The sequence below is a fragment of the Notolepis coatsorum genome (genome assembly GCF_963971535.1).
Source record: "Notolepis coatsorum genome assembly, chromosome: 6".
NCBI classification, from domain to species: domain Eukaryota; kingdom Metazoa; phylum Chordata; class Actinopteri; order Aulopiformes; family Paralepididae; genus Notolepis; species Notolepis coatsorum.
Genome location: NC_140170.1, coordinates 53,413,211 through 53,426,105, shown reverse-complemented (window position 1 = coordinate 53,426,105; position 12,895 = coordinate 53,413,211). Strand labels below are relative to the sequence as shown.

Sequence of the window (12,895 nt, the reverse complement as noted above, 5' to 3'; positions counted from 1 at the left end):
AGGTCTGAGGTCAGTCCTACTACAATACCCAGCACCTACACACAGACAGACAGGTCAGTCCTACTACAATACCCAGCACCTACACACAGACAGACGGGTCAGTCCTACTACAATACCCAGCACCTACACACAGACAGTCAGGTCAGTCCTACTACAATACCCAGCACCTACACACAGACAGACAGGTCAGTCCTACTACAATACCCAGCACCTACACACAGACAGACAGGTCAGTCCTACTACAATACCCAGCACCTACACACAGACAGACAGGTCAGTCCTGCTACAATACCCAGCACCTACACACAGACAGACGGGTCAGTCCTACTACAATACCCAGCACCTACACACAGACAGACGGGTCAGTCCTACTACAATACCCAGCACCTACACACAGACAGACGGGTCAGTCCTACTACAATACCCAGCACCTACACACAGACAGTCAGGTCAGTCCTGCTACAATACCCAGCACCTACACACAGACAGACGGGTCAGTCCTACTACAATACCCAGCACCTACACACAGACAGACAGGTCAGTCCTGCTACAATACCCAGCACCTACACACAGACAGTCAGGTCAGTCCTACTACAATACCCAGCACCTAGTATATGGGAACATGTTCTGTGTCTGAACTGAGTATTCTACTGTAGAATAAAGCTAATTTGGGTATAAAAACTAAAAACAGTCTGTGGCTGCATAAAACCAGTCTCCCGTTCATTGTCAATGGAGCAACTCCAGACTTTATACCCGATGACATCGCAAGTTTGAGCCTCTGGTTTCTGGCTTTAGGAAAGAGTAGCTCATGTTCACATGTATTGACTGAACTTTCCTAGGAAATAATATATTGGACGTTGCCCTTTAATATCCCATTGTATCCATGTGTGGTCCACCGTGGCTGAGCTAATGGAGGCACCTTGTTGAGCAGGTTGATCTTGGTGACCGTGTTGGTGGCCTCCCCGGAGTGCTTCACCAGCAGGGCGATGAGCCGCACGAAGGCGTCCAGGTTGTGGTAGCACTTGGCCCTGATGATGGCGGCGCTGGCGGCCGGGTTGTGCTGCTGCTCAGCCTGGGCTCGGTAGCTGATCTCCACACACATCTCTGTGCACAGCCGGAAGAACCGCGTGATCAGGTCGTCCGTCTTCAGGATGCCCTGCTGGTGCATCTGGGGGAGAGGGGCGGACCGGAGGGTTAAACCAAGACCTTCTAGAGAACTAACAAGCACATATATGTATATTAATATAGGAGTTAGTATCACCTAGATCCAGGAGTTAGTATCACCTAGATCCAGGAGTTAGCATCACCTACAGGGCTGTACGCTAAGCTTTTTCACTAGGGGCACACTTGCCCCTAAATTAGGAAAATTTAGGGGCAAAAAATATGTTTTAGGGGCAAATTTTTAAATAACAATTTTACCATTATAGTGCAAAAAAATATGTTCCTCCTGCCTCATTACTGTGGTCCTTTTATTTAACATTTAAGTGCTTTTGTTGTCAGGTTTGTATCTTTTATAATGAACCAACTAGGGCTGGGCGATATGGCCTAAATATGATATCACGATATTTTCTGACCTTTCGGCGATACACGATACACATCACAATGTTTTTCTTTTTTACCCCAAACAATTCATTATGAGGCTTACCAAGACAGTATGAGTTTGCAAGCTAACATTAAAGACAAAATAAAATACCCATGCATTTAGCATTTTTATATTATATATTAGATTTAGATTATTGGATTATTAGATTATATATTGCATATATTTAGCAATGAGATATTATATGATTTAGATATGAAATATGATGAATTGAAAATGGGGGACCCTGATGTAAACAAGACAAGTCTTTCTCTGGTCTGCATCCCCTTAACAATTGTATGTATTGAGCTGTACTGTACCCATTCTGCAATATGTTAATAAAGTTTTAAACCAATCAATCAATAAATAAATAAATAGCATTTTAGCATTTTTATGAAACTACTGTATATTTGTATGTCTCTAAATGTTTTGATGAATTGAAAATAGAGGACCCTTATGTAAAAAAGCCGAAAGTCTTTCTCTGGTCTTCATCCTCCTGTACTGTATTGTACCCATTATGCAATCTGTTAATAAAGTTCTCATTCATTCATTCTGACGGACAACAGAATAATTTTGATTGACAGTAGAGTCTGCCAATTACGTCACAACGCGTGCACCCGCCCTGCTGTTCTTAGCACCAATCGGCAAGCGCATTCGTTTTTGACTTCCTGAATGCCCCGTGTGCTGATATCTATGCGTGTGCTGACATCAACAAAGCTACTTACATTAGCTCTCCGCGGCCCACGAGTAGGAGACCAGTGCTCTGCAGGATGACTAAATGAGGCATAATGATTTTACCTCAACGAATGTTATAATAAAAGCCTTTCCATACATCTGTCTGATTGAAAACTTTATTAACAGACCGCAGAATGGGCATATCTCAGCACAGGCTGAGATATGAACGAGTAACGTGTGGACCAGATTGACGCGACACAAGGTTTACACAACAGCCCCCACCCCTTGTTTTATTGTATTTGTACCTGTACTACCTGCTGTCAGCTGTTTATCTCTCTGTGAGCTTGATTAGCTCACGTTAGCTAGCGTTAGCTCCGCGGCTAACCCTGAACTAAATCAATGACATCATTTCGAGTAGTTTTCACTGCACATAGAAGCAGCCAAACAGCGGGAGAATTTCGGGAGCATATGGCCAAAACCCAGTTAGGAACCATCGATTCCCATCCCTACTACTAACTTTACTTTTCTTCATAGCTAAATCAGACAGTCAGCCAGTCTATCAGAGTGAGTGCTCAGTTGATTTTCCCCGCTGATCATACCTGAGTGCTCAGCGTCATCACACGCCTTGGATCATTTAGGAGTGAAATGCGAATGCAAGGCTTGAAATCCCTACTCGCAAGCCCGCCCCCAAATATTATTTACCAATCGCAACGGCCAATTAAAGGGGCAATTTGCGATGAGATCATCGCAGCGTACAGCCCTGACCTAGATCCAGGAGTTAGCATCACCTAGATCCAGGAGTTAGTATCACCTAGATCCAGGAGTTAGCATCACCTAGATCCAGGAGTTAGCATCACCTAGATCCAGGAGTTAGCATCACCTAGATCCAGGAGTTAGCATCACCTAGATCCAGGAGTTAGCATCACCTAGATCCAGGAGTTAGCATCACCTAGATCCAGGAGTTAGCATCACCTAGATCCAGGAGTTAGTATCACCTAGATCCAGGAGTTAGCATCACCTAGATCCAGGAGTTAGCATCACCTAGATCCAGGAGTTAGCATCACCTAGATCCAGGAGTTAGCATCACCTAGATCCAGGAGTTAGCATCACCTAGATCCAGGAGTTAGCATCACCTAGATCCAGGAGTTAGCATCACCTAGATCCAGGAGTTAGCATCACCTAGATCCAGGAGTTAGTATCACCTAGATCCAGGAGTTAGCATCACCTAGATCCAGGAGTTAGCATCACCTAGATCCAGGAGTTAGCATCACCTAGATCCAGGAGTTAGCATCACCTAGATCCAGGAGTTAGCATCACCTAGATCCAGGAGTTAGCATCACCTAGATCCAGGAGTTAGCATCACCTAGATCCAGGAGTTAGCATCACCTAGATCCAGGAGTTAGTATCACCTAGATCCAGGAGTTAGTATCACCTAGATCCAGGAGTTAGTATCACCTAGATCCAGGAGTTAGTATCACCTAGATCCAGGAGTTAGTATCACCTAGATCCAGGAGTTAGTATCACCTAGATCCAGGAGTTAGTATCACCTAGATCCAGGAGTTAGTATCACCTAGATCCAGGAGTTAGTATCACCTAGATCCAGGAGTTAGCATCACCTAGATCCAGGAGTTAGCATCACCTAGATCCAGGAGTTAGTATCACCTAGATCCAGGAGTTAGTATCACCTAGATCCAGGAGTTAGCATCACCTAGATCCAGGAGTTAGCATCACCTAGATCCAGGAGTTAGCATCACCTAGATCCAGGAGTTAGCATCACCTAGATCCAGGAGTTAGTATCACCTAGATCCAGGAGTTAGTATCACCTAGATCCAGGAGTTAGTATCACCTAGATCCAGGAGTTAGCATCACCTAGATCCAGGAGTTAGCATCACCTAGATCCAGGAGTTAGCATCACCTAGATCCAGGAGTTAGCATCACCTAGATCCAGGAGTTAGTATCACCTAGATCCAGGAGTTAGTATCACCTAGATCCAGGAGTTAGCATCACCTAGATCCAGGAGTTAGTATCACCTAGATCCAGGAGTTAGTATCACCTAGATCCAGGAGTTAGTATCACCTAGATCCAGGAGTTAGCATCACCTAGATCCAGGAGTTAGCATCACCTAGATCCAGGAGTTAGTATTAGCTAGCTCCATTTTTACTATTTGTCAGGGGACATCAAAATATGTTACCGCAGATGCAGCTACACCCATTCTACAGAATGTGATTAGGATGCTGCTTGACGAGCCGGGTGGGGGTTGGGTTATGTGATTAGGAGGCTGCTTGAGGAGCCGGGTGGGGGTTGGGTTATGTGATTAGGAGGCCGCTTGACGAGCCAGGTGGGGGTTGGGTTATGTGATTAGGAGGCCGCTTGACGAGCCGGGTGGGGGTTGGGTTATGTGATTAGGAGGCCGCTTGACGAGCCGGGTGGGGGTTGGGTTATGTGATTAGGAGGCCGCTTGACGAGCCGGGTGGGGGTTGGGTTATGTGATTAGGAGGCCGCTTGACGAGCCGGGTGGGGGTTGGGTTATGTGATTAGGAGGCCGCTTGACGAGCCAGGTGGGGGTTGGGTTATGTGATTAGGAGGCCGCTTGACGAGCCGGGTGGGGGTTGGGTTATGTGATTAGGATGGCGCTTGACGAGCCGGGTGGGGGTTGGGTTATGTGATTAGGAGGCCGCTTGACGAGCCGGGTGGCGGTTGGGGTGTTACCTGTCCAACGAAGGCGGAGAAGGCCTTGGTGCTGTCCCGGCCAGCGGCGGCAGAGTGGTACAGGTTGACCCACTCCCTCAGCAGGTACTCTGCCTTCTCCCTCAGGCCTGGAGGGTCGTCGTACTCCGACGCCTGGGAGATCCCAGAGTGCATCATGAAGTTAGGCCCGCCGTGGGCCCTGTCGATCATGGCCTCGTAGTTGGAGCGGACCACGTCCATGAGCTGGGGAAGACTGGGGGACAGAGGACATGGATAAGAGAGTGAGCGGTAGAACAGACAGCATGTAGAGTGAGGTAGAACAGACAGCATGTAGAGTGAGGTAGAACAGACAGCATGTAGAGTGAGGTAGAACAGAGACAGCATGTAGAGTGAGGTAGAACAGACAGCATGTAGAGTGAGCGGTAGAACAGACAGCATGTAGAGTGAGGTAGAACAGACAGCATGTAGAGTGAGGTAGAACAGAGACAGCATGTAGAGTGAGGTAGAACAGAGACAGCATGTAGAGTGAGGTAGAACAGACAGCATATAGAGTGAGGTAGAACAGACAGCATGTAGAGTGAGGTAGAACAGACAGCATGTAGAGTGAGGTAGAACAGAGACAGCATGTAGAGTGAGGTAAAACAGAGACAGCATGTAGAGTGAGGTAGAACAGACAGCATGTAGAGTGAGGTAGAACAGACAGCATGTAGAGTGAGGTAGAACAGAGACAGCATGTAGAGTGAGGTAGAACAGAGACAGCATGTAGAGTGAGGTAGAACAGAGACAGCATGTAGAGTGAGGTAGAACAGACAGCATGTAGAGTGAGGTAGAACAGACAGCATGTAGAGTGAGGTAGAACAGAGACAGCATGTAGAGTGAGGTAGAACAGACAGCATGTAGAGTGAGCGGTAGAACAGAGACAGCATGTAGAGTGAGGTAGAACAGACAGCATGTAGAGTGAGGTAGAACAGACGGCATGTAGAGTGAGGTAGAACAGAGACAGCATGTAGAGTGAGGTAGAACAGAGACAGCATATAGAGTGAGGTAGAACAGACAGCATGTAGAGTGAGGTAGAACAGAGACAGCATGTAGAGTGAGGTAGAACAGAGACAGCATATAGAGTGAGGTAGAACAGACGGCATGTAGAGTGAGGTAGAACAGAGACAGCATGTAGAGTGAGGTAGAACAGACAGCATGTAGAGTGAGGTAGAACAGACAGCATGTAGAGTGAGGTAGAACAGACAGCATGTAGAGTGAGGTAGAACAGAGACAGCATGTAGAGTGAGGTAGAACAGAGACAGCATGTAGAGTGAGGTAGAACAGACAGCATGTAGAGTGAGGTAGAACAGAGACAGCATGTAGAGTGAGGTAGAACAGACAGCATGTAGAGTGAGGTAGAACAGACAGCATGTAGAGTGAGGTAGAACAGACAGCATGTAGAGTGAGGTAGAACAGACGGCATTTAGAGCGAGAGGTAGAACAGAGACAGCATGTAGAGTGAGGTAGAACAGAGACAGCATGTAGAGTGAGGTAGAACAGAGACAGAGAAGTCAGAAACCCGCTTCTCAAACCTTTAGAAGACAGCTTCATACAAAACATTAAAAGGGAACATGCCAACATTGTGGAAAATGTGCTTACAGTCTTCTCCAGAGTCAGACAAGCAGACTGATAACAATTTCCTCTCTGCGTTCAGTAGAAAGCTATCTGGATGCAAGCTAGCCTAGTCCGTATCCACTTCCATTAATTTGTGCTAAGCTAGGCTAGCTTGCAGCAAGACAGCTTTCTATGAACTCAGAGGAAATCGGCATCCATCTTCTTGTGGCATAATGTTGGTGTTCGTTTCAACATGTCCCCAGATGAACCATGGACATCAGTCTGACCCTTCAGGTGCGTTGGCTCTGGAGTGTGCTCTGGAGTGTGCTTCAGGTTAGGGCTGGGCGATAAGTAGATTAAAGGAGACATGTCTTGCTATTCCTTTCACTATTTGGGCAACTTTACACAATTCCTGTGAGTCTATGGAACACATCTGTAAAGTTTTTTTTCAAAAAAATTCATTGTTTTGTATTTCTAATAATAATAATAACTTTATTTGTATAGCACTTTTCATACAGAGGTTGCAGTTCAAAGTGCTTCACAACAGTAAAAAATACAGGCATGAGTGAGCATGGCAAGGTATGGTAAATCAGTGTTTCACATTAGGATCTAGCATCCTAATAGGCTCTCTATTCAGTAATAAAATAGTTAAAAATGATTAAGTTTAAAAATAGTCTAAAACTAATAAAATAGAACGGACATACAGCAGTAAAAAATACAGGTATATCAAGTACTCTAAAGCAGCATTTTTCCACTTCCAAGATTTCAAGCTGTTTTGGGCGCATGAATACTTTCCCCAAGGCAGTTGTCCTTCCGCGTTCGGTTTACGCGGCCTGATTGGCCACTGACGCTTCTCTCAACGCCCAATCGCGTTACTCCTAACGCTCACTCCTAACTTTCAGAACTTCTCAGTTCCACAAGTCCATCACATCAGCTACCTACCTGCATCAATATACTACTAACTATCAACTAACTCGCTACCGCCGTGCATCAATATACTAACTAACTAGCACATCAATGCACTAACTACTACCGCTGTGCATCGCTATACTGCTACCGCCGTGCATCAATATACTAACTATCACATCAATGCACTAACTACTACCGCCGTGCATCGCTATACCGCCGTGCATCAATATACTAACTAGCACATCAATGCACTAACTACTACCGCCGTGCATCGCTATCCTGCTACCGCCGTGCATCAATATACTAACTAGCACATCAATGCACTAACTACTACCGCCGTGCATCGCTATACTGCTACCGCCGTGCATCAATATACTAACTATTGATGTGATGTCGATTGATATGAATAGCTAGTTACGTTAATATAGAGATGAAAACAATACGTTATTTATATTGATGTGATGTCGATTGATATGGTAGCAGCAGTATAGCGATGCACGGCGGTAGCAAGTTAGTTGATAGTTAGTAGTATATTGATGCAGGTAGGTAGCTGATGTGATGGACTTGTGGAACTGAGAGAAGTTCTGAAACGCGGAAGGACAACTGCCTTGGGGAAAGTATTCACGCGTTTTGGGCTGGGCTCTGCCCATAAGCGCTTTGAGTGACAGTCACCCACAGTCTGCACTGGCAGACAGAGAGAGATAGAGAGAGATTGAGGGGGATTAGGGCTGTACCGAATGCTTCGAACATAATGTTGACATTCGAATTCTAAATCAACATTTGAATATTTTTTTTTATCTTTTATTTTTTTGTCTATTCAATCTGTTTAAACCAATGGGGTTTTTCTTCACAGTTGCAGTTAAAGATTAGGCTACAATAATATTATACTATAAGATGTCACCATCACTTTCATACCAACCGTGCCCTTATTGGATTTATGTTGACGAAACTGATAAGTTATTCATTAACCCTTTAATCGCCAAGGACAACTTTAGACGCCATGCGTGCCAATGACGTCGTACATATCAATATCAATCAATATTTCAAAAATCTGTCATGGCAATCATATTTCACCCACGGAGACTTGAGATCTCCTGTAGATCTCCTCTCAACTCTCCAACGGTTCAAGACCGCCATCTGGTGGCCGATCGGCGAATCGCCAAAACCGGAAGTGAGCGGCAGGAAGTGGTGCTCACCCATATTTCGTCCGGCCACTCGCTATCGCTCCCGGGGCTCCATCTCGACACACTGGATAATCGATCGGTTGCCCTAACTCAATAAACAACATGATTTGGACGTATATAGTATTATACAACCTGGAACTGGACCAACTAGATCGACATCCCATAATAGCAAACTTTCTGCTCCACGCTGATCGCCCAACGCTACGAGGAAGCTGCGGTGAGTTTCAGCGTGTTTGATTATTATTATACATACAAACTGCTCTGATCAACATATCACCCATTCTACATAAATGATTTAACGTCGGCCACGGACTTATAAACACCCCCCCCCCCTCCGGTCACCAGCAGATGATGAGGCATGACGTTTAGGACCTTGTACAATTGAAATTTTTTATCTGACGTCAATCGGTATCAAACTACATTTGATGATCTAATATATGTATTTATGTCTATAAATCACGTTCTATGGAATGCTGCAGAAAACGATAAAAACATATTTATACTTTAGACCATATTTTATTATGAATGTGTGAATGAAAAAGTAGAACGTTGCTACATCCTAAACGATAGATACTTGATGTTGAATGGGCCATAGTAATGTCAATTTAGCAATACAATTTAAAAAGTTATAGCCCTGCAAAGAAGGGGAACATCTCCATAGACAAATAGAGCTGGCAGAGGATGGTATAAGGATAGATATAAGCGTGGCAGAGAAAAGGTTAAAGAAAGTGTATTTAATAAAAGAAAAATACTCATTTAATCAGATTAATCACTTTATTCAAATTGAGGATTTAGTAAAAAATTATAAATTATATATATATATATATATATATATATTATTTTTTTTAAATTATTATTATGATTTTTTTATTTTTTTTAGTTAGGTTAGCACTTCAATCTCAATAGGGAAATTTATCTTAGTTTGATTTGTGTCAAATAAAAACGCCCAGCCCTACTTCAGGTGCGTTGGCTCTGGATCTTACCCTTCAGGTGCGTTGGCTCTGGAGTGTGCGCTGGTCCTCATCAGGGTCTCGATGGTGTGGAAGAGGTCGGCCTCGGTGATGTGGCTCACGCTGCGCTCGTCCACCAGCAGCAGCTTCACCAGCTGCATGGCAAACGCTACCGCCATGTAGTGCAACCCGTTCTCCATCGACTGGAACACAGAGACACATGCAGTGTTGTTCCCATGGTCTACAACAGTCCAGGATTGCTACAACTCAAATTGGTGATGTGCTCAGGAATAAGCTGGGAAGCTGCTACATCAACAATGAATTGGGAGAGATGGTCAAGTTGACAGAGCAGCCAGAGGAATGTTCTGAGTAAACAGGTACATTTCCTGACAATAAAGCTCATTTTCTATGGAGCAGCTCCAGACTTTATACCTGATGACATCACAAGTCTGAGTCTGAACATCACAAGAGTCTTACTTTGGGAGAGAGTAGCTTATGTTCACTTGATGACATCACAAGAGTCTTACTTTGGGAGAGAGAAGCTTATGTTCACTTGATGACATCACAAGAGTCTTACTTTGGGAGAGAGTAGCTTATGTTCACTTGATGACATCACAAGTCTTACTAAGTAGCTTATGATCACTTGATGACATCACAAGTCTTACTTTGGGAGAGTAGTTATCTTCACTTGATGACATCACAAGAGTCTTACTTTGGGAGAGTAGCTTATGTTCACTTGATGACATCACAAGAGTCTTACTTTGGGAGAGAGTGGCTTATGTTCACTTGATGACATCACAAGTCTTACTTTGGGAGAGTAGTTATGTTCACTTGATGACATCACAAGAGTCTTACTTTGGGAGAGAGTAGCTTATGTTCACTTGATGACATCACAAGTCTTACTAAGTAGCTTATGATCACTTGATGACATCACAAGAGTCTTACTTTGGGAGAGTAGTTATGTTCACTTGATGACATCACAAGAGTCTTACTTTGGGAGAGTAGCTTATGTTCACTTGATGACATCACAAGAGTCTTACTTTGAGAGTAGCTTATGTTCACTTGATGACATCACAAGTCTTACTTTGGGAGAGAGTAGCTTATGTTCACTTGACATCACAAGTCTTACTTTGGGAGAGTAGCTTATGTTCACTTGACATCACAAGTCTTACTTTGGGAGAGTAGCTTATGTTCACTTGACATCACAAGTCTTACTTTGGGAGAGTAGCTTATGTTCACTTGATGACATCACAAGAGTCTTACTTTGGGAGAGAGTAGCTATGTTCACTTGACATCACAAGTCTTACTTTGGGAGAGAGTAGCTTATGTTCACAACTTGTATTATTTGGGTGGCGTTCCCCTTTAAGTAAGCACATTAAGAGCGGGATTATTGGGGGTATTCCGTTTTAGCTGCTCTTGTAAACCCCCATTTACAACAGCTGGAATAAACTCATATCATATCAGAAGACCTGGAATATGCAGGTATTTGCTGGGATACGGAGTAATTTCATAATTATAATTGACTGCTCATGTTGTGTAGTATCCCAGTGGTAATATATTTGACTGCTGATGTTGGGTATTATCTGGTCTGTACTTGTGCAAGGTGTAGGTCATACTGCTGATGTTGGTATTATCTGGTCTGTACCTGTGCAAGGTGTAGGTCATACTGCTGCATGTTGGTATTATCTGGTCTGTACCTGTGCAAGGTGGAGGTCATACTGCTGCATGTTGACCAGGTGGTTCCTGATCAGCAGCTCCACTGCCTCCACGTTATACTTGTACTCATCACGACACTCGATGAGACACCTGGACACAAAACACACAGCAGGTTAAGAGTTGTGTTTATTGAACTTGTAGACGGCTCACTAAAGACTCTCTCACCACCTTAAAATGTGGTGTAATTCTTATTTGTTAAAACGAGGTCTACAATAATAGCTCTACATTCCGACAGCCTTCATTCATATAGAAAATACATTTGCTGGTATCCTGTTCTCACTTTATCCAATCACTGCTAAAATAGTCTGACAAATAAGAAATAAAAACTAGTTTTAAGCAAATATGTGCTTGAAACAAGTTAAATAATCTTGCTAGCAAATTTGGCTTGGCAAGATTTCTTGAAATAAGTAAAAAAAAAAAAAGATCTAGGATTTTCTCTCCTGATTGGTTGGAAGTTGAAACGGGATACCAGAAATTGTATTTTATTTTTACTGCAGAGTGGAGGGACTGGGAGACCCATGTTATTGACCAAACACGCTTTATACAGGTGCAGCTCAATAAATTAGAATATCGTGGAAAAGTCTATACATTTAGCTGTATTGATGCAAAAGGAGCCCCAACCAAGTACTGAGTGAACATACTTTTCAGAAGGCCGACATTTCTATATACAACAGAAAAATACATCTATTTTTTATTGGTGATACAGAAGTTTGGGCTTTCATGAGCTGTAAGACATACCGGTAATCATCCAAATTAAAACAAATAAAGGCTTGAAATATTTCACTTTGTGTGTAATGAATCTATAATCTACAAGATTTTCGCTTTTTGAATTGAATTACTGAAATAAAATAACTTTTCCACAATATTCTAATTTATCGAGCTGCACCTGTATGTGATGGCCGTCGGAATGTAGAGCTATTTCGACACTTATCGGTATTTAAAAAATAAAAAAAATAAAATACCACTTACAGCACCTTTAACACTTTGTATGCCACTCACGGCTATTCTCTGGTTTACGCCCCGACCGTTTAATGCCACGGCCCGAGTATTCTCTTTTTTTTTTCTTTTTCTTAGCCATCTGAAATCATATTGCATCACGCGAGCCTACCGTTCGAGATCCAGGGACTGCCGACGCTCAGATCTGAAAAAAGCGCCCCCTATCGTCTCCCAGATGGTAAATCACCCTTTTGGAATAGACTCAATGAAAGTGAATGGGAGAACGGATTTCTGACTCCACATTTTACTTCTCACTGATGCAGCCGGGGTCTACCAGAGTTCATTCTGGAGCCTCTGAGCCGCGCGGATCATGTGTTTTACTGTATACACCAGGGTTTCCGTTAGAAAAAATTGTTGGCGGTCTCCGTGACCTGCAAGATTTCAATCTACCGGACAAATGAGATTAATTCCGGTCATAGTTTATTGAGCTTTAAAACAATTGAATAAAAAATGTCATCCTCAAGGCATGTAGATTTATAATATTATTACTTAAAACTATAGGCTACTTTTGCGTATACAGTCATTAATATATTCCAAATAAAATAAGTCCCTCGATACTCCGTGCTGCTGCTGACTGACTTGAAATAAAATAGACCGCGTATGTG

At 43.4% G+C, this 12,895-nt stretch overlaps 1 protein-coding gene across 10 annotated transcripts in view; it reads right to left on the bottom strand.

Moving 5' to 3' along the window:
* Positions 1-12,895, bottom strand: part of cnot1 (CCR4-NOT transcription complex, subunit 1) — a gene marked incomplete at its 3' end in the record, with an annotated part of 160,705 nt that overhangs the window by 28,303 nt on the left and 119,507 nt on the right. For all 10 annotated transcript variants that reach the window (XM_084316060.1, XM_084316063.1, XM_084316056.1 and 7 more), the window contains exons 37-40: positions 11,276-11,384; positions 9,612-9,781; positions 4,964-5,195; positions 920-1,168 (exon numbers count right to left, since the gene is read on the bottom strand). In XM_084316060.1, coding sequence (XP_084172186.1) covers positions 920-1,168; positions 4,964-5,195; positions 9,612-9,781; positions 11,276-11,384 — 760 coding nt within the window. The remainder of the gene's footprint in view (positions 1-919; positions 1,169-4,963; positions 5,196-9,611; positions 9,782-11,275; positions 11,385-12,895) is intronic.